Source organism: Crocodylus porosus, unplaced genomic scaffold (genome assembly GCF_001723895.1).
Source record: "Crocodylus porosus isolate Cpor-Errol unplaced genomic scaffold, CroPor_comp1, whole genome shotgun sequence".
Lineage (NCBI taxonomy): Eukaryota > Metazoa > Chordata > Crocodylia > Crocodylidae > Crocodylus > Crocodylus porosus.
In genome coordinates, this window is record NW_017728931.1 from 26496956 (window position 1) to 26522690 (window position 25735).

General features: G+C 40.0%; 1 protein-coding gene across 12 annotated transcripts in view; it reads right to left on the bottom strand.

Moving 5' to 3' along the window:
• SOX5 (SRY-box 5) overlaps positions 1 to 25735 on the bottom strand; it is a 549709-nt gene that overhangs the window by 83347 nt on the left and 440627 nt on the right. For all 12 annotated transcript variants that reach the window (XM_019544450.1, XM_019544448.1, XM_019544444.1 and 9 more), the window contains one exon: positions 23334 to 23419. In XM_019544450.1, the coding sequence (XP_019399995.1) occupies positions 23334 to 23419 (86 nt within the window). The remainder of the gene's footprint in view (positions 1 to 23333; positions 23420 to 25735) is intronic.

Consider the following 25735-nt stretch of genomic DNA (forward strand, 5'->3'; position numbering starts at 1 on the left):
CCCCCACCTGTTCCCCCAGTTCCACAATGGCTGCCCTGCCCAGCCCCAGCCCCTGCTTGTGGCCCCAGCCCCCCGGATGGCTGCCTCACAGGCCCCAGCCTCCTGGCACTTGAAAAAATAAAGGCTTGCAGTCACCTCACAGTAGAAAGGGCTGTGGGGGCTCTGGGACCTCATGGCAGAACCTCCCCACACAGCACAGGGAAGTGGGGGGCATAGGGGCTCCCCTGCAGTTTTTTTTTGACCCCTGGATATCCAGGGGTCTAATTTTGCAAGTCTGCAGTGCAGATATGGGTTTGTTTTTTTTATTCCCGCACGTGCCTGTTGCAGCATCTCAAAGGGCTTTGAGACACAGCAAGATGCACGTGTGAGCTCATGTGGATGTGCCCCATGGTTGTAGGGAAATGCTGAACCCAGTATATTTAGCACATTTTTTAGAATGAACTTGAAAACTACCCTAGATTTGAGCTAAAGGTTTATAATTTTTGGACACATCTGGTCTGAGTTTCAAGTTTGTAACCAGCTGAATTTTGCATGGGCTTCAATTCTATTGCAAAACTTTTTGTACAGTTCTCCCAGGCCTCACCCAATTTAGCAAGGTATGTAGGCAGGTGCCCAATAAGCCTGTGAGCCTTCCTGCTGATTTCAGTGGAATTGCTTAGATGCTTAAAATCAAGCATATGCTCAGATACCTTGCTAAGCTGGAGCTCTAATAACTACAGGATCTAACAGGAGAAGATGCCATTAGTGCAAACCAAAATCTTCCAAGACAACTAAGGAAACCAAAAAGTGCCGACCAAAGGGCATTTTTGGATGTCTGCTTCATTATAGGTAATCACATTTTAAAGATATAAGAAGAAACAACTGGAGTAACTGCTAAATCATTTTATCCTTCACTTTAAAGCTAAAAATGGATGTGCTCTTCAAAAATTTGCCAGATGCAGCCAGCAATCTCTGCGAAGCATTGGCAAACATCTCAGGAAATAGCAAAAACAGCAAAAAAAGCTACTTTCTGGTTCACCTCATTGTTTCCATTCTTACACTGATGTAATGGGAAGAGTGACCCATCTCATTCCATTAGGACATGTGCGGAAGTTCAATGCATAGGGACTTCATTCCCTCAGAAACGGCCTTAGAAAAACTGAGAAAATCCCTTAGGCCTCTGTTTCTGACTCTCCACACACTGAAACCACCAACACTATGCTCAGACGACACTACATCTAAGCCCATGTGTTTTGAAGTCTGAGGTCTAGCCTGAATCTCACTCCATCATGCCACTTTAAGCATGTGTTGTTTTGTCATTTTAGGAAGTCATAGGCACAATAAAATGGATTAATTAAAGTTAAATCTTTTAACTCTTCACTTACTACATTTTAGAGAATATCTCAAAGTCCACTTTAGAACAAAACAAGCAGATCTTATGTTAAACATACTAGGTCCTGTATTTATAACTTCACATTCACCTAACAGCAGCACTCAGACCACACTTTGCTCCTAGCTGCAACAAGCATCCTGTGTCCTGCAGTGTTGCAAGAAGAGTAACTTTTGAGCTGTCCAGCTACAACAGACACCACACAACAGACACCACAACATAACAATAGGAGCTGCCACAAGTAGAATATGACGCCAAGCTAAAATGGGGCGTACAATGTGTTATCTCCTACTTAATTTGTTTATTAAAAAATTAATTAATATTGTTCTAATAAATTCAATGAAATTATTCTTTACACTAAGGGTTCCTAATTTATTCATATAAACAAGTAGGATAGTGCATGCTTCTCCATTTTTATTGACCTTCAGAACCTAAACTACTTGGCTTCTTTTGAAAACTCTTCCTCACCTAAGCTTAGTATGGAACTATTACAATATTAAGGTGGACATGCATATCCAAAACCATTGTCAACTCAAATTACTGTTTATGCTTATGACAGTTTTCAGTTGTTAATAATATGAGTAGATAAAAAGAAGGAACAAATCCACATTTTAAATTATTATCTGCAAATATGGATTATGGGAGTAAAAGCAGTTTTCTGATTTGAAAAATGATCCGGAAACTGTAAACTTTTTTCCACTTTTGTACCTTAGAAGTAGTCAACACTGATTTAAAACCAAATTAAAAATTGATTCTGGCTGAGTTCTCATCTGTAAGGTGAAAGGAATGAGGGAACAGAAGGTTTTTGCAATGGAAATACCGAGAAACTTCAACTGTAGTCACACTAACATGAGCTGCTATCATGAAGTAATAATAGTATTATGCAGAATTTTCTGTTCATTACTTCATTCCTAATGCAATCTCATTTCACTTTAATATTCGGGTCTGATGATGGGGTTAACAAGGGAGGAGGTGTTCGAGTGAGTGTGAATGAGGAATGCTGCTAAAATAGAAGCTATTTTAACAGTTTTGTGTTTAATACAATCTGAAGCCCTGTACATTTTTGCAGGTAAAATATTCACACATTCTGAGATTGACATGGTCTTTGGCAGAGCACAGATAACATCTAGACATATTGATATTATACAGTGTTTCAGAGCAACCAATGATTTTTCCTCCCTATACTAAACACTATAGCTTATTACAGCAGGAATGCTAATACTTCAACTTCTCACGTTTGAACGGTTTCCTCAAAGACTTGGTTATTTCCTATGACCATAAGAAAAAACACTGCTGATAGCTTCTTTCACTCCCTCTTTCTTGTACTCCACAAGCCGTCTTCACACTGCACAGCAATACATTACAATATGTTCCAACATCTGCCTCCCTGTATGATGTATGACCTATTTGACTGACCCTTTCCATACTGCTCCAAGACTGGCTGTTCATTACAGGGAGAGACTGAACACTACTCATCACTTCCTCAGGTCATCAACTAATAAATATATCTCAGTTTTGTGAGAAGTCAGGGGTACCAGTGGGTATTTCTCCCATTTTTTGTATATATATAGAACTAAAATATTGATATTTCTGTCAATTGCATTTTTCCATGGCAAATATTAGTGTGGCAAATACAGACCATGTGAAAAACACTACAACTGTCCATTATAAAAGAAAAATGTCATTCTGCAAAGTCTGTAGTTGTGAAACTTCTTTCAACCTTTCCGGCTGATACCTTAGCATGACACATACATACAAATACACTGCTTTTTGGCTGAGATGATCACATTCATTATAGTAAAGTAGCTTATGTAGCCAAAAATGAAGCACCACAAAAATGTAGCCCAAATCACATATGCACTGATAGAATCCCGACCGTCATTGCTAAGTGCAATTATTTTAGTATTACATAATTCTCTGTTAGCTGCTTGGCTAAAGTCACTCTAAAGAGTTTCAAGTGAATTCTCATGGAAATATAAAGAATGAATGGCCCTTGAAAAGCAGTAACCCTTCTGGTGGTGCAGAGGCATCCTGTCCTGGGGGACAGGTTACAATGCCCTATTCTAACATTAAAAGACATAAGTTCAAATGAAATCAACCCACCATTTTTCATGAATGTTAAATTAATTAAACCTTAAGAAACTTGAAGCCAGGTGGCCTTCAACCTTTTGTCCTACAATAAACCAAAGGCAATATTTTCTGCATACCATTTATGCCTTGCTGTCCATTATTATTTGCATGTTATCAGCACTAACTAGCTAGAATTATCTGGACTACTTTCAGGTAAAAAGGAAACTAGATAACAATAGAAATAAATCATTCTAACATTCTCAGCACACACCAGTATAGTAAGTCTATCTACTTCGTGTTGAAGAACTCTTCTCAATTTTCTACATTTTAGAATAACAGCTGGACTCTTTTATATAGGCAACTGTTGATTCTCTGGATCATGTTATACACGCAAGAGGTTTACAAAGCAGTAAGTTGCTTTCCATTTTATTTGTATAACAAAAAAAAAGAAAAGCTTATGAAGTGGGGAGAGGATGGCTGCATTTCACCTGAAAAGAATTCAGCTATTATCCTAAAATATAGAAAACTGAGACTTGCTCGACACACAGCAGATTTTTCTTAGGACTGGTGTGTGCTAAGAATGTTAGAGTAACTTATTTCTATTTTTATCTAGTTTCCTTTTTTTACCTGAAAGTAGCCCAGACAGTTCTAGTTAATTATGTGCTAATAACATGCAGATAATAATGGAGAGTAAGACATAAATGGCATGACAAAATATTACTTTGGTTCACTGTAGGATATTTTTAATGTAAGAGTTTTCATATTGGATCAGACTACTAGTTTACCATGCCCAGTACTGTGTCTCTGAGTATATCTTCCCAACCAGGATATACTATCCATTCCTTTCATATTTTAATAGGGACCAGACATACTCCTGCTTTACATTTCTGCCTAGAGCTTCGAGACCCTTCTCATACATATTTTCATCCACTGCAAATAGGCAGGTATATTCCCAAAACCAAGTCCCTGTTTTAGAGTCAACTAAAGTGAGCCTTAGTCCTTCAGATTGACTTGTATATGGCTATTGCTTCATCCTATAAAAGTCTATACTGGATTCTCATTCTCCCATAAGTGTCACTGTGTAGTCAATAACTCCATGTGGTAGAAAGTATGTTTGAAGATTTTCTTTTTCAGAATTAAGGACTACAATGAGGAGATGCCAGACAACGATCTTTTAGGTCTTGTGTCTATTGTCCTTATTCAAGCCAAACTCATGCTGAAACCAGTGGAACTTTTGCCTATGTGACAGGTTCCTATTGATTAGAGTGGGCTTTCAGTACAGCCTATAAAAGCAATGGCAGGGTATTTTTCATAACTGTCACTGATGCTTATAATTAGTTTATTATCATTTCCATTTGAAATCAGTTGCTTTCTGCTTTCCCATCAAAAACACTGATTTTGTTTTTAATTTTATTGTAGTGTTGCTCATGGGTACTGAGTTCTTGGCACGGATGCTTCTGTAAACTGTTTGACCATCCACAGCTGAAAGGCATTATATGCACTGTGAAGCATTCTTATTAACAATAACGATAGAGTAAAAAATTGAAATGTTCTCACATAGCAAAAGATGTATTTAAAGGCTTATGAAGTATTTGCAAACAAACACAAAAAATAGCCTACCAACTTTCACTATAGCCTCTTTAAAATGAATTGCCATTTTTACAGTAGGAGAAACAATCAACCCCAAAGATGGTATCTATTCTCATTGGCTTAGAGGAAATCTAAGAAGTTGTCAGTTGTGCTAGCCTCCCCACTCCCCCTGCCTGCTTGTCTTCCATATTCTGATGACTGTTTATGAGCTTAGCTGTCATTCTTTGCACCAGGGAAAGATAGATGGGACACACCAACCCCAACCTAAGTGACCTTTGGATGTGACAGGATTTTTAGGTCAGTCCTGCTAAATGGAAGCCTTGGTGTATCGAGGCTCGCCTCAGGGTGAAATTTCCAGTGAATTTATTATCTCCCAATGCCCTTTGGACTGCTTCCCACCATCAAACACCATGGCAGCACTCGGAACAGGAAGAAATACATTAACTGGAATCTGATCGTTTTAAAAGGTTACAGCTGCCCAAATATAATTTAATTTCATACTTGCCCTTTGAGGGTTTGGTGTATATTTTCATTTTATGACTGCAAATGATAAAGCTCTTAAGATTCCAGGCAATAAAAAGGGAAGGGGGGAGTAAAGTATTTTAAGGGTTAGAAGTCTATTCAGTTCATACTCCACAAGCAAAGTGACAAATTAGCTTTCAAAAAAAAAATCTAACATTTCTCTTTTTATTTATTTTTATCCATCCTTTCTTTCTATGCTTGATCATGCACAACAATACTTGCCACTTAAATCAGAATGGTAGCACCAAGTGCCAGCTCAGGAGAGATATATCTGACTTACAAGTAGATACGTAGAAATGCCATATCAATATAGGGTCAGATTCAGGAAATCCTCTCTCTTCAGTATAGTACGTAAATATTAACTTGAAGTCAGTGGGACTTAAACTCATGTTCAAAGTTAAGTACCTCCTTAAGGACTCTCTTAAATTGGACTTGAATTTCTTTTGGTTTCAAAATCCCCCTTCTTTGGAATTCCTTCTACCTCTTTGAAAACTTCTCACACACACAAAGCAAATCCATCTACTTATATCACACTATATGGTATGATAACAAGCTGTGTAACTAAAGCATAATACAGTATTCTAAGAAATTAGTAGGCATTCTTTCCTTTATAATCACTGAATCAAGGGGGAAAAAGAATCATACATTGAATCCTGAAACGATTCTGCAGATTCAAGCATAGCCAAATTCTGACTGGATCCTCAGAATTGCTGACTATTTACAACCCTTATGTTGTCGGCGGGAGTAGGTGTTCTCACATCACAGGATGAAACGTCTCCATTTTTGGAGCAATGGTGCCCTCTCTAAATGGCAAAAAGGGCTTTTGGATACTATGAAAAAGAAAACAGCTTTGGGAGGGAGGGGAACCAAAACAAAACAGACTTATGTCCAAATCTACCTAAAGGGATTTGGACCCTAACCTCTCGTGAAGAATTAATAGGATAGAAAATAAACAGAAAAGACTTGAAGCCATTTGTATTGTTACTTGTACATTGATCTGTGGGTAAAAGTCTAACTTGAAGAATACATGCTTTAAATGTATATGGCCAGGTGCTGGGCTCTGTGAGCAGGTGTGCTGGGGAAGGGATATCCCTCTCTCCCCTACAGAACACCTGTTAGGAGGCACACAATATCTCAGGGTTTTCTTCTTCAGTTGAATATGTGGGGAGAAGTCAACTTCCCCAGTGGCCTTCAAAATCCCAAATGAATTAGATTCACTTCCTTTGCACAAAAATTGGTGGTCCTTCATTTCTCTGGGAAAAGCAAGTGCTGCATTTCTAAAAAGGAGCAACAAAATCCACTCCACAGCAGTCATCAAAGGCATTCTTACTCCTTCTATGCTCCACAGATGGTCTTTATCAGCTGCTGATGTTGCAGTACACGACCACAGTTGTGATTACAAAACTAAGAAATAATACATAATGTGGCTAGGGGGCCTTGGTGTAGTACACTTTAAAAACAAAGTGAGTAATTGTTCAAACTGCAAGAAACTGAGTTGGAAGGTACACAGTTGATAATACATATAGCATAAGCTTGAATTAATATGAGACAGTATAATATCATTCTCCTATAATGTTAATAATCTGAGGATTATGGGTTGATGCAATAATGGACATGATGTGCTAATGGCTTCAAAGGTTTTTTGGGATTAATTACAAAAATATCCTAGTCACCTCTTTTCCCCCAAACATTTTCTATTTCTTATTTTGGCATCTTCTCCCTCCTTTGTTTTAGTGTTTTGTTTTGTTGTAGGTTATTTTTTAAATCTTGGTTAAAAGGTAAGGATTACCGCAACAGTAACTTGCTGACCACATCATGTTCTGCAGCACAAGAGCTAACCCTTCAAGTTTCCTGGTAGGATGTTGGGTCAGGTGTGTGGGCCCCTCCAGCAAAGGTACCAAGACATGTGGATGACAGACACTGGAGGCATAATTGACTCCTACTCAAGACTGGCTATGAAGCACAGATAGACTTATGGAGGGAAACTAATGTTTCATAAAAGCCATAAGGTGCACTTATGAATTGGTGTTGAACATACTAGATTTAGGAGTCAAACAGTGAGAAACACAGGTTTCATGAGTTGCTGTCATTCAGACTGATCCTTCCAAGTGCTGAATACTCTGAACGTTTAGAGGTATCAAAAGGGCATTAAATACCTTCTTCCACCTCCTCAAAGGCACTAAGCAATCCAGGCTGCTGACTCTGGGTATTGCATCATAAAAGTGGGCACATCTACATGTGCCCCTATGGCGCCATTGTTACTATGCTGTCACTTGGTACTTCCTTTTGGCTCATATTGCACTGTGCCGGCAGCACACAGTTACTTTTAGCTCCTACGACACTGCAGTGATTCACTATACGAAGGGAGCATGTTGCTACAGCGACATAGCTGCGGCATCATGGTTTGTGCCCTTCAACATTACATCACTGTAGCGTGTTGCTACGGTGATATAGCGTCATGTGTAGATGTGCCCAATAAGTAGTACTACTACATGCTTAATCTTGGACACTAGCATATCCAGTACCTGGCATCCAGGCACAAAGGGTGCTTGTACATCAGCGTGGAGACTGCTCTGATGCACTGTAATTACAGAGCATTGAGCATGGTAATTACCATGTTACAGCCAGCTGCCACATCTCATGTATCAGTGTCCACATGCTTTAAAATGGCAGCAGGGGCACTTTAAATAAAGCTCATGGAATGAGCTTTAGTTCAAGCACCCCCACCACCATTTTGAAGTGTGAGGGGTTGCTTATACATAAGATGCTGCAGCTCTTAATTAGAGCAGCTTTCAGAGCTGCTCTAATTAAAGCACTGCCCCACCATGTGTAAAAGTGTCCAAAGAGCAGATATAAATTCAATACCTCAAAAGTTATTTCTGAAAATACTTCTGAATCTTCTATTTACATAAAAGCAGGTCAGTGCTGTCTTTGAAAACAAACTGAAGCTATCATACCAGCTACCATGACTGATATTACCTGTAGAATATGTTCAATGCATAAATGTCTAGTCTAAAGAAACCAGTAATTTCACAGCTTCAAACTGTGCCTTATGCTAGTTTAAGTCTGTAGCTGATGCTAAAATATTCTAACTGGAAATAGTTAGGCTTGAAAAGGAACCAGACATAGAAACACAGTATGATAATGGGATTTGAAGAACTTCTAATGGCCTGTGTTGTGCTTATTGTTGGATGCAATCTATACTGTTGGCCTGTCTTCTCCCATATACTTTTACTAAAATGCTTATGTCTCTGTTCCATGTTTAGTTCTTTGTTATCTGAAAACTACAGAGACAAAAGAAATACAGTAGAAGAGCAATCAGAGGAAGTCATACACCATTTTTAGAAAGATAAAGGTCATATCTATTTACCAATGCATACACATATACATAATATGGTTATACATATACATTATACAAAGCCATATACATAGGTCACTATATATGTTTCTTTTTATAAAATGAATGCTAGCTATTTTTCATCCATCACAAATTTAGCAACATGTTACACAAGTATTTCTATCCATCCTAATATGTAAGATGAATAAAACGTTATGAATTAATTTGTGGACCTGAAATAAGAATGTAGATTTTCTATAGACACTTTCTTCTATTGTAGCTATTTGTTTTTTGTAATATTGTTCCAAACAAGCTCTAAATAGTATGCCTGACTTTCAGTTTTCCTATGTATTTTTCTGTGATGTGATCTTGATGATGGACCATAAATATACATTATTGACAAAGCTCAGTGTGAAAACAATGAATTCTTTGGATATCCAGAAAAATTCACTAGTCTTGTTCAAGCTTTCATGTTTTATGGGAAGCCTATAAACCTCAAGTTTATAGCTGTACAATGAATTCCCCACCAACCAGCCAAGCTCTACTCAGTGTGGTTTCACATTTCTAGTCCTATACCTCTGTCCTCACAAACAGTTTGCTCAGGACTATATAATCTTCTTTGCATAATTATATAATCATCTTTGCATCAACATCTCTCCAAAGAGCAAACATTATAACAGGAAAACCACTGACTTAATCCAACAAACCCCCACAAACATTATTTGAAATCTGTAAAGGGCATAATATACAAACCATACTTTTTGATTTTGTTTCCGAATTTTTTGATCTGGATCTTTCAGAAAAGAATCGATTTAAAAAGTGTGTAAGAAACCAAATCCTAATCACTAGAAAACGAAGTTGCTCAGAAATTTGGCATTATTAGAAATTTGTAAGTTGCTTTTTTTCATTTACCACCCTTTAACTTGGCCCATATAATTACAGCAATTTTTTCCTTTATTACTGGGCCATTTTTTAGGTTTATGATTGAAGAATACATTAAAATGATATATTCTTTGGGCTCCAAAATCTTAGTTTTACTCCCTCTTCTGAATCGCTATTAAAGAGGACCTAAAGATTTCTTAAAGTGAAGCCAAAGTGATGCTACAATGTATAGACAATCAAGGTACAGAAAGAAATGTTTCCATATTTCTAGTAATGACAAGGATTGATGGAAGAAATGTCACCTTTAGGATTCTTTCCGACTGTTCAGAAAAACTGGGCACTTTGGAATTTGTCTTATTACAGAATTTCACTTTAATAGCTGGTTTATCACATAACAGTTATCATTATTCCAAACCACAGGAATGATGCATCTTCATGCTATGCCACACACAAAACAAAAAAGGTTTCATTTAATATGTAGATCTTCTCCTCTCAGTTGTCCTTTAATTTACTGTGGATAGTCTCCTAGAGGACATGATTTAAGTGAAGACTGTCACATTCCTACCTGCAAGCAAACTCTTTCGCTAGTTGCTCGAACTACTTATGATGTCAGCCACTTGAGCAATACTCATTTAAAATTAATGCCTTATAAATAATCAAGGAGTAATCTGCTTCGGTCTGTCAGGCTAACCCCCAAAATAAAAAGTGTAACATTTTTTCAAGAGAAAAGATATTAAGGATGACCTGACCTCTCAAGTATGCTTGCCAGGCAGTTGTCTACTCTTGCCTGAATGACCTATTTTTCCATGCTTACACCATAGAAAAGTTCAAAGGAAGTGGCTATGCAGAGGTTCCCAGCAAAACTATGTCAAGCCTTTTGATGCCCTCACTCCATTATTTAATGAGATAATGAGACTGCGTTTGTCAATCCATAAGGGACTGGGTCACTTTTATGATGTGCCTTATAAAGTATACTGGACAGATTGACTCAAAATTTTCAAGTGTGTGTGTATGCATGTATGTATTCATAGTACAACACAGTCACATGAACATATCTAAAGTAGGTTTACGTGACTGTGTGCGATTTTTAGCACATGCACCTCTGATTAATTACACCAGGTGGGGGTTTCTAAAATACTGCCACATTTGAGATCACCTACCACTTAGAACACCCACAGTCTGACTTTTAAAGGTACTCAACACCTAAATCACCCAATAACTTTTTTCAGGTCTCAGTGGACTCAATTCTCCTACTGCTAGAAGCGAACATGTGTTTAAGTTATACCTGCTGCAAGCATGTTGCCTTCAGTATTAACTCTACTACTCAGAATTGTTTAAGGTCAGTAGAGTGTATAAAGTTACAGAAATGTCTGAGGTCCTATTTTCTAGCTTGAGAGAATCAAGAGGGAAAGAAAAAGAGCAAGATGTAGAAGGAAAAGGTCAGAGAAAGGAAGAGCAAAGGGAGCTGTCACAAAAGAAGGAAAGGAAAGGAAAGGAAAGGAAAGGAAAGGAAAGGAAAGGAAAGGAAAGGTGCTTGTGCAAAGCAAGAGACACAGAAATAGGCTTGTGTGTACTGAGGCTTATATATGTAATGGGACAACACAATGAAGCTCAAACTGACAAATATGAAAATAGCATGAAAAAAAGACATTGCTTATGCTATTTCCATTGTCCAAATGTCAAACACCTTCTGGGAATGCTAGAGGTGGTAATAGCTGTGTAAGCATCTCTTTAATAGGTTCTTCCAAAAGGGGATTTCTTGAAAACTGCTGGGGTCTGACTCTAGCCCATATGGGCTCAGAAACGTCAGAGAAAATGCTGGCTGCACTTTTTCCAGAGCTATTTGCATATGTTCTTTAGTATGCAGAATGGCTCTGTATGTAATTGAATTGTTGTTTTTGCCTCTATTAATACATATGCAAATGAGTCACTACTGCAGCTGTGCTGTATTAATCATATGTGTGCTTCTGTCTGTCTGCCCTGCAGGCTCAGGGTCGGAGGGAGGGGGGAAGAGGGAATTCAGTCTCTTTAACCTACAAGAAAACTCACTCATGCAGACAGAGGTCTGTGAGCAAACAGCAGGCCCAAGTGACAACTAAAATGAAGATAGGCTGGTCATTTTTCAGTCCACACAGATACAAAAGGTATCTGAAAAGTTTGGCACAATGGACCGTTACTCTAGATAGAACGAATATGCTACCACAGTTCATTCTTTCCTCAAGGGAAGAAATAAAGTTATAACTTGACAAGCCACAAAATATCCATCCTGTTGGCTTGCCCAGTATATTTACTGCCACATGTATATATCTGTTCAGAAAATGCACTTGGTATTCCGGGAAATTTGAAGCATTATCTAGGTCCTACCATAATTATCAACCTCTTCCAGAGAATGGCAGGAGGCAGAGAGAATCATATCTGCTTTGAAAAATTTCCTGGGATTACCAGTAAAACTTGAAATCAAAAGAAAGCAAGGGTTACTTAGATGCCAACTGCAAAGCTTATGTATCCACCATGAAAAAGATTTTTGAGTTGATACATTTTGAGGTTCATTTTTTCACGCAAATTATCACAGTCTCTTTCTCAGCAGGTATCCTAAGAGTGAGGACTATTTACATTCCAATGCTGTAAGATCTGCTTGTGGGATAATTCTGAGATATTTTTCATTCAGAAACATATGGCTTGTTGAAAGCTACAGTTGGCAACCAATGCAAAATCTTGCATATATGCTTTAATGAAAACATTTTTTAAATTGCTACTAAGAGCAAATTATTTTAAAATATATACACATATCAAAAGGAAGCAAATACTTGCAGGCATGAGAGCTGCTCACAGAACTAGATTTCCACTTGACGTAGATGGGGGGAGTCTATTTAGATCAATGAAACTGTGCCCACTTGCTCCAGCTGTACAACTGGACCTTGATCTCTAGTAATCTCCTTTAAAATGGTCATTTTGGCTACCCCATGTGTAGAACAGGTGGTGGGTATCCTGTAGCCAATACACTTTTAAAATTAGAAATTAATGGGTGGCAGGACCGGGGAGTATAGAAGCTGCATTAATATACCTTTAAAGCCTACTTAATGGGGCATCCATTCAACAAAAATATAAACATATTATGCCGTATTATTATTCTTATCAGCATTTGTGATGGTTATCAAAAACATGGCTATTAATATACATGAATATAGTCAACTGATGGTAGATGGACAACTGCCATCTTTTGGTTATGCTAATGAGAAGTGTTTCAGTAAATGTACTAAGCTGTTTTTCCAGATGCATGTGCTCACGGTGGAGACCTAATTCTACTTTTTATGCTTAAGTAGATTGCACCAGTTTTATAATATTGTAATTAAACTGGCCATTAATGATTAATTCCACCACAAATTAAGCAAGAATCCTATTAATGAGTCTAGGTAAAGTAGAAAAGCAAACATTGAAGAAAATGTTAGCTCTAAACACTGAAAAGATGAGGCTTAGATGGTATTTAAGTTATATACTGCCCAGTGCTAAGAAATCAAAATCAACAATCTTCTTGTTCTCAAAATGTTGTGGATAATATCCTAGGCAAGTTATATGGATTCTACAATAAATTGATTATGGATAAAGTATTGTCACCTCTTGGCTACATTTCATGAAAACAATAACAGGCCACAAGGTTTGTTTTCTTGCCCATCAGAAATGATTCAAAGGTATTTGTAGTCCTGTTAGGTGCCCTCCATGGTATCAAAAGGCTTACTATTTCCATTCAGATAAGTTATTACCTTAGGTAGCCAGTTTATCATAGGCTGTTAGGTACTATCAGCAGACTAGAAGGCAATTGTTTAGTTTGGTCAAAAAAAGAATGTACCTATAGGCAACTGTAAGAAACTTGGGAAAGAAAAAGTAATGTTGAAAACTGGCAAAATGTTTCCAATAGTGAGAGAGAAAATTGTGGATGAGCCTTCCAAGGATAGTGGTTAAGTCCCAGCACCAGAGGTGTTTCACATTAAACCACACAAAGATTCATTTTAGGCTAAGTACAGAGTCAAAAAGCCTGAGGTTGAATCAATTCAATTTTCACAGGTTAATCTAAATTGCATAGATTGAACCAATAAGCAAGTGAACAGACATTTACTTTTGATTCCAGAAATGCAGTCACATGCCAGCAGTGGACCAGGCCAGAAGCTGGAGGGCACTAGAGCATGCCTCCTTGCTCAGTTGGAGCAGACAGCTTGAGCCAAGGTTAGCCTGCCCACCCTGAAAGGGGGTTTCCAAAGGAGGTGCAGAGCATCCTGGGATGCTGCAGGACTGTGAGTTAACTTGAGTCTGATGGGGATCTGGGACAGAAGTTCCATAAACTGATTTAACCTAAATCAGTTAAGTCTGATACTACATCCATCTTGGTATATCTTAAACCAGTTTGGGCCATTTTGAAAGTGGTTTATGTGCACTGAACTTCTGTAGTGTTACAGATTTGAACTGGTTTCTGATTACCTATACTGGCTTATGTGTAATTTCTGGCTGCCTATACATATGCTCGGAGGTGAGGGGAGCAAGCATTTTAATTAGAGTGGTTCCCAGACAGTGATCTAATTAAATCGACTCACCATTATGTGTATTAAGTCCCCATCCATTTCAAAATAGCTGTGAGATGCTTTATCTAAAGCTCATTAAACAAGGTTTACCTAAAGCGATCCTGTGGCTATTTTGTAATGCATGGGGTCTTAATACATGTGAGGGTGAGGCAACACTGGAGCTTTCCAATTAGAATGTGGAGCAGACTCAATTAATCTAATTAGAATGTGAATGAGCATATGTATAGGCACCCTCTGTCCCCAGCCTTAGAGACAGATCCTCTATCGGTAATTAGAGGGAGAAACTGAATGGCTGATAGGTCTTCCTCATTCTCTAACTTCTTTGATGCTATGAATTCCAAAATGAGACTACTTCAGATAAAGCCAGCAAAGTTGTCCTTCACATTCACTTGAATTCCTTGGGAATTACATATTTACAATACACATGGGATAGTAGGAACAGGCTAACATTTTATTACATTTATTAAGGAGAAATACTGGTTAGACAGGTTTAACTTCTTTTTTTGTTACTGGAAGTATAATCAACATCTAGCCAGTATTTATATGAACTTGGAGATCTACATCCAGATTTTACAACAAACAATCCTTAAAAAGCTCAATTCAGAAAAATAATAGTTTGGAGACCCATGTCATAGTCAGATTTTCAAAAGTGCTCAAATATGTTCACTTCCTTTGAAAATCTAAATGCGACCCATACTATTCTGATAATGTTATCAAGATTACAGGTATTAAATATTTTGAAGTTCAAACACTAGCATGGATCTTCCCACACCACTGCAAAGAATAGGATTACATTAAGAATGAAAATTGGACCCAAACACTCAGGAATCAATAAGAGCATTTCTTCAACAGCATACAGGGAGAGGCAAAACATGCACAAAAAGAATATGCAACTTTATTTTAATGTGAACTTCTCAAGTGATTGGCCTTTAAAGATGGAGAACAATAGTCATAATACTTTCGCACTGAATTTTTTAGCATAAGTTTCCATTTATTTGTGTATTAACAGGTTCAAATTAACACAATCAAAAAAGCATGTAATCTTTTGTCATGCTATGATGATGAAAAAACAAAGTTTGAATGTGAGTACTTTAAGCTATTGATTGTATTTTTCCCCAACAGCAGATGTTTGCAGGGAGTATGTATTACATCAGACTGTCATATTGTTTTGAAAAGACACAAAATGCACATACAGTAACTGTATACAGGCAGCTGTCATTATGCATTCGGCATCACTTTTCAATATAGTTAGCTACTTGTGTATACAGCACTTGTATTACTGCCAATTAATCAGTCATTGTCATAATCTCATGATCAGACAACCAAGATGGGGTATAGATTGTCCTCTTTGGATCTAGCTATCAAGGCAGTTGCTTTGTGTTGTTTAATAAATACTCAGGAGTCAGGTTGTGTCAGAAAAGAAAGTAAGAAAAGTCATCTCAGACAGAATCTGTTCAGGCTCTGAGAAACATCTAATTCACACTAAGTATACCCAAATGCTTAACAATGATTTTAGAATAATCACGCCCATATCATTTAATTTTCACTTATCTCCATCATAAGCACATGATATTTAACTTAATAGGCTTAACTATCCATCTGCGAAGTGAGAGAACTTAAATCCCACAGCTTCTAGTCCATATGTGAAAAAATAGGGGTAGGCAATTATTTGGGTCGGAGGGCCACTTAGGGAGTTTTGGTGAGCACACCAGGTCTGTACCTCCCACCCCCAAACACAACAGCTCACCAACACATCCTAAATGACTCTGTCTTGTACATGGCTGGGCAGATGGGATGGGGCCACAGGCGGGCAGGTAGTGGCATCTGGGAGCAGAGGAGCAGGACCAGAGCTGGGATTAGGATCTTGGGGCCATGAGTCAGGCTGGGGACCGGGCAGAGTTGTAATCGTCTCCCTGCATGCCCCTGCAACAGATACCAGCTCCACAGGTGGAGAATAGATTGTGGCTCTGCCCCAGATCACCACCCCATGATCCTGAGGTGTCTATGGAAACTGGCTGTGATCCACGTGGACAGATGGGTGGGATGGTGCCACGAGCAGGCAGTGAGCAGTGTCTGGGAGCATGATGGGTGGGTGGGACTGGGATTGTAGGGCAGTGTCAGCACAGCATTAGGGCCCAGGTCAGAGCCTCAATTTGCTTCCTGCATACCCCTGCCCACAGAACCAGTGCCCTCTCAGGGGCATGTGGGGAGCAGATTGTGGCTCCGCTCAGGCCTCAGCCCCATGCTGTCACTGCCCAAGGGCCTTGGCCCTAGTCCTACCTACTTGGTCCTACTTCCAGATGCTGCTCCCAACCCGCCTACAGCCCCAATCCATTTGCTTGGCTGTGAGACCCTGGGATCATGGGGCAGTAACAGCATGGAGCTAGGGCCCAAGCAGTGGGGCTAGGCCTGGCAGCAGGGATGAAGAATGGCAGTGGCAGCTAGAAGAAACCACCACTTCCGGGAAGCGAATCCAGCTGCTATTCTGACCCAACATCACCGTGTGCCCAGGGGTAGTGGGATTAGCCGCATGCACTGTAGCCTGGGCTGCTCCCTGTGCCTAGGCCAGGTAGGGCTCAGGGACCTGTTGTGGGCCATAAAAAAATCCCTTGGTGGGCTGGATCTGGCTTGCAGGCTGTATTTTGCCCACCTTGTGAAAGAACCATCTTCAAATGAACTCTATACACTAATTATACAATAACTCAGACCTTTCAAGTCACCAGCTTTATTTAATCAACTTTAGATGCCAGGTCAAGATCAAGTACCTGCAAGCTATATATTAAAGGCCAAAATAACCTTCAGTCTATCTAGCTCTTCTTCATCTGAAATGGAACACCACTCATCTTCAATGATTAGTACCCCTGTTCTCTGTTAAACACTTCACTGTGATTAGCCCAGGTAGATCTTAGTACTTAAATACATATGAAGATTTGAACCCAAGTAACTGAATATGGCAAAAATCACTCCCTACCATAAATATGCTTTATTAGAAAGAAGCCATGCTTTCTAATGAAACATTTCACACTGACAATTGCCTTTTAAAGAGAAGTTAGTGAGAGTGAAAGATGCTGAATTAACAGACCTGAATTCTCGTCTCCACAGAAGAGACACAAATGGTATTAATTTAATCTTCTTCAGCAAGGCCACAGCAATCTACTTCCTCTCAGATTTCTACCAATGTGAAGGCTCCATGTGAAGGTTGTTTTAGTTTCCATGCTTCTACATGTTTTAGTCTCATTAACCTTTCCTCTGAAACTGCCAGCAAAGCTAACCAAATAATGCTAACTAGTTAACTTCAAAGTACTGACCTTCCAGGGTTATGTTAGCAAGGGGCTTTCAAAACAAAAGCTATGGGCCAGATCCAATTCCACCTACTAGGCATCTAAGTGGTACTTATTATCTACGGATATAGACAAAAGTCTGCTGCTTGGGAGCATACATCAGCTGTTATGCAGCTACAGCTGTTACATCTGCATGATCCTGTAGTGATACAAGTAAGAAAAATCATCCTAACCTTGAATCTGAATAAGACAGGGTTAAAAGTTGAAGGTTTTGCAACACTTCTAGAACTATAGAACAATAAAAATGTAACAGTTGCACCCCAACAGCTCATATAGTTATCCTCTGCATCCTGTGATAGTGCTACAATTGTTATGTCTGCCTATATCCTAAGTGTCATCCTATTCCACTCTGCTCAAGTCCATGAAAACTGTTAACTCAGCCGGAGTAGGTCTTTCTCCTCCTTGCTTCATTCAGTGATTTAGCATGCAAACAGGTGTTGCCTTTGTGCCACCAGAAACATTTTTATGGTGGCACAAAGGCCAAGCAAACAGATGTCCATACTCCTTGTCGTGCCACAAATGCCCACAATTTATAGCCATGACTTAGGTGGCATGAATTTGTGCTGTTATTTTGTGGTAGACATCTGTTTGTTTCAAGGCAGGAGAGCACACACACTCCTGAGCTGCCTGTAGTCTCCAGTTGCCCTGGGAATCCCCTGTATGCCCCTGAAGCCCCAGGAGTGTCTGCCTGGGTTCCCCCATTTGGGATTTTTTGGGCATGTGCTTCTACAAATAGAAAGACCCTGAGTTTCCCTGCTTGCAAAGATAAATGCTCATCAGCAAACAGGGACACCCAGGATTCCCCAGACATTCCTCTACTAGCAGAGGGGCATCCTGCGTGTTTTCGTACAAGATTGGGTTGTGGCCACTCCCAGGAGTGGCAGAGTCCCAACCCTGCAGGAAGGGCCATGCCTGAGGGGTGGCAAATAAGGGCAACTGCCCCAGGCCCTGCACTTTGGGGGCCCCCGTGGACAGTGCTGTACAGGTCCTGCCATGGGCATGCACTGCTGCTGCAGGTTCTGCTGCTGCTGAGCACTGCGGGTTCCAGCCATTTGCTGCCCCCTCAGCCCCCAGCTACACCATCTCCAGTTGCTCACCACCCCGTCTTCCCCCAGCTCCACCAGCTCTGGCCACTCACCACCCTTCCCCTTGCCCCCGGGCCCTGCACAAGCTGATATGCCCTGGGCCCCGCACACCCCTAAGGATGGCTCTGCCTGCAAGACAACAGGTGATGTCTATTTCACCCAATGAGGTGGATCAGCTGTGTTCGGACACATCCTGGCACAACTCAACTCATCTGCTTCATTTGGCAATGTCTTTTTATAACCTTAGACGTAAGGCTAAGATTTAAGTGTGTAACAAAACTAGACTCATTAACAGTATCTCAGGGACTCAAACAGAGTGGAATGGGCCTGCCTTTAAACTCAGACACCTAGGTGTCACTTAGACTGCAAACAGATATTCAATTTTGTTCCACTGTATAAATTGTTATGGCACCAAAAAACAAGTGAACAGATGTCATAGCCCTTTGTTGAGCCACAAACATTTAACTTCTGTGGCACCAACAAAGACAGTAACAATTTGTGCCATCTTTTTGCAGCTCACATCTGTTCACCAGGGGTAGGATACTGTGGGTTGCCAATGACAACTTGCACTCTTGCTGCCCCAGGCAGACACATCCCTCACCTCAGGGGCCCAATCCTGGGAGAAAATGGTCCTGGGTGCCTCACCCCAACTTGGAGCATGTGCCTGCAAGCGGGAAAACCCACACTTGCAGACATGCCCCCCACCCCAACCTCCCATGTCAGGCATGGAGGACTCTCCCAGGAAGGGATCACCCTGGAATATGTCTGCAAAGCACAGAGAAGGGAATTCCCCTAGAGATTCCCAACTCCGTTTGCACATGGTGCTCCAGTCTGGAGACAGCAACAAGGAAAGTGCACCGAGTGCCAGAGAGTGCATCCAACAAGCTGCCACCCCTGAATCAGGGGCTATGTGCAAGTGGAAAGGGGAGTTCCTCCCCTGTGTTGCAGACCACCACTGGGGGAATCATTCTCCCAACATACATCTGTAAGTGCTGGATGCTTTACCCCACTCCTGCTTGCACACCAAGGCAGGGGAATCATTGTTCCGATGTGCCTGTATGTGCAGAGAGGGGAACTCCCCTTGCATATGGCCACAGACCTAGGGGCAGCCTGACTGCAAAGCACTAGCATGATAAGTGCAGTGACACCCCTTAAACCCCAGGAGGGGCAGAGGACTGACATTGGGGAATGACAACCCATCAATATGTGTTAGATGTCCATGAAGTAGATCAGAATATTTGTTTCCAGCTTGAGATACCCAATAGGTGGAATATAATCTGGCCTATGATTTCACTGAGAAAAAAGTTGTTTTTTTGTTTTCTGTATTTTTATCATAGGAAAATTAACACATGTTGACTATTCTTCTCTACAGAGTGCAGCAAAGTCACTTCAATTTACCTGCAAGGTAAATTTGGTAGGGTCATCTAAAGTGGGATATAGCTACTTCATAGTATGTAGTACAGGTACCTTAATTCCACTACTAGTGCTCTTTATCCACTTAGGTTTTCATAATGGGATAACCATTGCATGTTTATCATCCCACTAGAAGAACAAAACAAAATGATGCCTTTGTGTCCATGAAAATAAAGCTAACAAGTGTATCAGACCCTGACTACAAGTGACAAAATCTCTTGCTATTTCTTGCCATGAAACTGTGTCACTTTTTGACCTCCATAGAAAAAGACATGGCTGTTAGCACACAAAAGGGCACTCCGCACACAAATGTGCACTGACAGATGTTAATGAAGGTGCTCCACTTCGCAGCACCTTCATCTGAACCCTCATATAATGAGGATTTAGATTGTTATGCAATCAGGCACTTTTAAAGCACTCTGTAGCTGTGAACTTCTGTGAGGGCATAACTGTAGAGTGCTTTCAAGGGGCTGATCATGCAACAAATGTAACTTCTGTCTGCACCCACAATCTGAAGGAGTAAGTAATAGGAAAAAAGTGGAGAGACTGTGTGAAGAGAAGTTTGACCCAGGATCATGGGACATCCTGGGTGTTTTCAGTGAAAAATTGTTGTTACATACTTTGTAGATAAATTTCCAAAGTAAGAGAAAATACCTCTCCAAAATGATGTCCCAGAGTTTAACTGCTACACATTCACTTATGCAGCATAGAACTGGTTTCAGACCAGCAATATATTTCACATAGGTTATCCAAGAGTCACTCTTCTTTGATGTACGCTGGACTTTATCTAGTTCTTGAGGGCTATAACACTCTTTAATCCAGTACCTAAACTCTGAGCTACTGAGTCCCAATAAGTGAGAATGTCAAAACAATGTGTCAGATGTTTCTCAGTCTGATTCAGCTCCTCTGGCATTAAAGTTAGATACCCATTTTGGATTCAGAATCAAAATAGATGCTTAAAATGGTAACAGAAGCCAGGTTCCTGATGCTGCTAAGTGAATCAGTGTTCAAAATGAAGCAGTATTTCTAATTTTTTTCATAATATACTCATGGCTTTAGAGATATTAAACTTGGGATTTTTATGGGACCTGTGAAAATTAGTGATTCAATTTTTCATCCATTGACTGACTACCAACTCCTGCTTCAGTCCCAGGCAGAATCACAGCTGAACAAGACAACATATGTAAACTTGCTCAATCTTTTTTTTTCCCTTCATGTTCACCAGCACAGACACATGAGACCTACAGTACTTTCCACATTTTCTATGGTGAAATGGTCATTCCCATCCTACCTTCAACTCAGATAACTTTGGTTCAGCATCTGTCAAACTACAAGCCAACACTAGTCCTGAAATGGAAGACAAGGCCTTACCAGCTCCTTTTATGACTTGCTTATATCAGAACAATTCTGAGCAAGTGCTGAAAGAGATCTTGGGGTGTGTGTAGATGAAATGGGGGCCCTAAATCAAAGTGGTAGGTTTTAAAAAACACCACTTCAATTTAGGTCTGATTAAACCCCCATGTCGTGCACATACCCTGCTGACTTACCTACCTCTCTGGTGGGGTGGGGGGAGGAGGTAAGCTGCTGGCAAAGTGGAGTGGTCCCTGGGTTGCTGTGGGGGGCCAGTGTTTCTCTCTGTGGCAGCAGTGGCTCCCCGCTCCAGGTGACACCCACCCACAGGCACCCAGCTTGAGCGGTCCTGGGGGGCACTGCAGCCATAGAGGGAAGGATTGGGCCCCCACACAAGTTCATGCAGGCAGGCAGGCAGGCTCTGGTTTGTGGGGGGAAGATCAGTCGCTTTTCTTGGGCGGAGCCTGCTTTCCCAGACTGCTTCCAGGCTGCCAGCAGCGCTTCCTGCAGAGCCGTGGAGCTACATGGAGCCCAGTACTTCACTCCACAGCTGTAAGGACAGCAAACTAAAACTCCTTCAAGGAGCTTTTATAGCCCTGTGGCACTTAAACTACTCATGTTATTTGTAGCTCATAGAATCAGAAACTAACACACAGTGTAGCTTTTCATATAAAGGCACAATAGGAATGAATGTATTAACCTCTGTGGTGCACAGAATGTGTCAGCTTACACACTGGCAGCTATTTCCGTAAAACTCAACTGACTAACTCCATAAAAAGCCCTATCAGAATTGTCTCCCATCTTTTCCTGTGCTAGCTGAACCAAAAGGATTAACCTAGTGTAATTTAAAAATGTAGCAGTGTGCACATAGTTTTGAAAATGTTCAGCTCTTCTAAGCAAGTACTGAATATCCCACATGGCCTGACAAATGGTAATGAATAGAGAGGTACATACTCAGTGGTGAATCTGGTTTTACAAAAGAATAAACAGTCAGGTTTTTGAAGAGCTATAAATGATTTGGATCTGGATCCCATTTATCCAAAAACTTTTTCCAGGCCCATTTCTAGCAGTGAACTACATATGCCAAAACACAAAATTCCAACTCCAGCTATCACACTTCTTAAAATTCAGTGGGCTTAAATCTGGTCATTTTGATTTGGAAAAGATCTGCAAAAATCTGATTCAGATCCTTGATCAGCTATTCATTATCTCTAGTCCCAGTCTGGGTCCTGGAATAGCTGTTTAGTATGGCTCAAACAAGATTCTATAATATTTTTATAACACAGTTTTGTAATGCCATAGTGTTAAATTAGTAAAAGTATTAATTACTTGCATTACAGCAGCACCTACACTATGCTGAGTAACTTAAAACTATGTAGGGGGTGCAGTTAGTGCCCTGAAGAGCTTATAGCTTAGAAAGACATAACTGTGGTAAGTGATCTTTAAGCAGTTTAAAAGCGTTTATCAGGGCAGGCCTTTTCTGTCTGCGAATAGTTACTGTTGACGCATACGCAGTTTCTAGGACACTGTAATGTAAAATAAAAGCAAGTTTGTTTTTTTCCTGTTAAGAGTTAAAAGCACAAATCTAAAAATCAAAATTAACATAGATGTAAAAAATATATATGTTCCTACTGGTAATGGAAAACCTGAGATGGCTTGCACTTATTTTAGCTTCAGACGCTAATTTTAAATGAAAAGAATGCACCAAAAACATTGCGTTTCATTGTGTTCTAATGGAATAGAAAACTGTTTTCCATATTTACTTAACCTTTGCCTCTTCTGCATTGTTTCCAGACTTACCTGCAGTTGAAGTGGGCCTAAGCCTGGTGTTGCTGCGGCAGCAGCTGCCATGGTAGTTGGGATCAGCTGAACAGGGTAAGGGTCACCTAAGTAAGAGAATAATAGAGGCGTCAGCACCTTTTATCTACTCTCCACCTGCAAATTAAAGTCCTGCATTCACTCTTTCCAAAAGCCTTCTTTTGTGTGCCTTGCTGAGGCCTAATGAAAAGCTCTATTGTGCAGCCTTTTACTAACACTCTTTTCACAATTCTGGCTGAGAGAGGAATGTGAATAAAAGGCACAAGCAATTAAGGCGGAAACCTCATCCTTTTTCATGATGTATTTAGGGAAATGGAAAGAAGTGCACATTGATCAGAGGGCTATACTTCAAAAAAGAGAATGAAAAAAGAGAGAGAGGGAGAAGAAAAGGAAAACAGTACAACCTTGATAAGATCACAGCGTTAGAAGGGGACAAATTTACAGGCTTGTCCAGAATATGAAGTTAACCAAACTGAGATCATTGTTAGTAAACTGAACCTCATGTAGATCAAATATTAGGATTTATGTGAACAAGAACTGACACTCTCTTGAATGCTACATCTCCTCTTTGGTGAAGGCAATCTTATTTTACGGAGTCAGGCCTGGATCCCGCAAAAGGGATAAGTGTATGAAGTCAAGGGTGAAGTCAAAGAGATTAGATAAAAAGGTCAGAAGCTTTGCTGCTTAGTAAAACTGAGATAGCTTAAGGCCAGAAACTGCATTGTGCTAGGCAGTTCACTCTAAACAGGAGTAAAATAACAGTTCTAAAGATTGGATATACTTTTCATGGAAAATGTTCATTTGCTATCTGTGATGGCAAAAGTCAATAAGGAGAGACATGTTTCATTCTGAAAAGGAAATAGACATTTCTGATTTGTCCTTAAATATCTGTCTGTTAAACAGACTCTTATTTGTCCTCCTATTAATCAAACCAAGAGGAAGGTGGATTATATTCTGTCTCCAATTGACAAAATGTTTGTCCAGATGACAAAATGACCCTTTCCACTCAATGAATAAAGATCATCAGATCAATGATCTGCTAACATGTATGATTAGTGCAGCATAGATTGAGCCATTTGAAATAAGATTAGGGCAGATGAGGAAAGATGCTACCTGAGGCTGCAGTACCTTTGTTTCAACAAGCATGCTGAAGTTTCCCTATAATATTTGTTGAACAAACTGGGGGGGGGGCAATTAAAAGGACCTTGCAGAACATTAGATATCATCATTATAAAGTATTAGAAAATAACATTTTGTGATGACAAAATCAAAAACTCCAGAAAAAGATGAACAGGGGAAAAAATACTCCAGGTTTTTTTTAAATATTATAAGCAGGACATGTGGTAAAATTTAGATATATGCTTTCAGGAAAGCAACTAATGTTTAAATTATCCTTCAGCAATGCTCTCTTCTTGTATAGAATTTTTCATGCAAGGATCTCAGCATCTTGTAAACATTAAATCTTGCAGCTCCCCTGTACGATGAATCAGTATTAGTAAACCTATTCACTGATAGGCAAAGTGGAGCCCATAAAAATAATAAAATAATAAATAAAAATAATGCCAGGATTTAGCAAACAACTAAGCAATGCTTTACGTTAAGGAACTTACATGGATGATGAATGTTGAAAATATACGTACGGGCTTTGCTGAATTAAGCTAAAATTACTCTCCAAGGACACAGAGCCCAGTAATCTTAAAGCTAAGACCATGAACCAAGAATCTTCTCATAGGACCTGCCCTCCTGCCCCCTGATCATGCGAGTGACCCTCCTCTGGACCCTCTCCATGTTGTCCACATCTCTCCTGAAGTGCAGTGCCCAGAACTGGACGCAGTACTGCAACTGCGGCCTGACCAGTGTTGCATAGAGGGGGAGGATCACCTCCTTGGACCTGCTCGTGATACATCTGTGGATGCATGACAAGGTATGGTTGGCCTTCCTGACTGCCTCCCCACACTGGCGGCCCATGTTCATCTTGGAATCAATAGTGATTCCAAGATCCTTTTCTGCCTCTGTGCTGATGAGAAGGGAGTTCCCCAGCCTGTAGGTATGATGCTGGTTCTTCCTAGTTGTAGCTTGTCCTTCTCTTCTAGTGTGCTCACTTCTCCCCACATCTTAGGGTCTAGATGCCTAACTTCATGCACCATGGTGCCTAACTTCCCACATCAGCCTCTAGTCCACTTTTTTTTAGAAAAAAAAATGCTTTCTGTTCTGGTTTGATTTTTAACCAGAATATGCTATTGTTTCACATTTTTCATAGTGCATTTGATTTAATTTAGGATTCTATTTCACATTTAATTTCGCTGATTGAAAAAAAGTTATTTCATGGTTGAAATTCTTGCAGAACTGTAAGCTGTGTAGAACCAAGATCTTCTCTGCTTCAG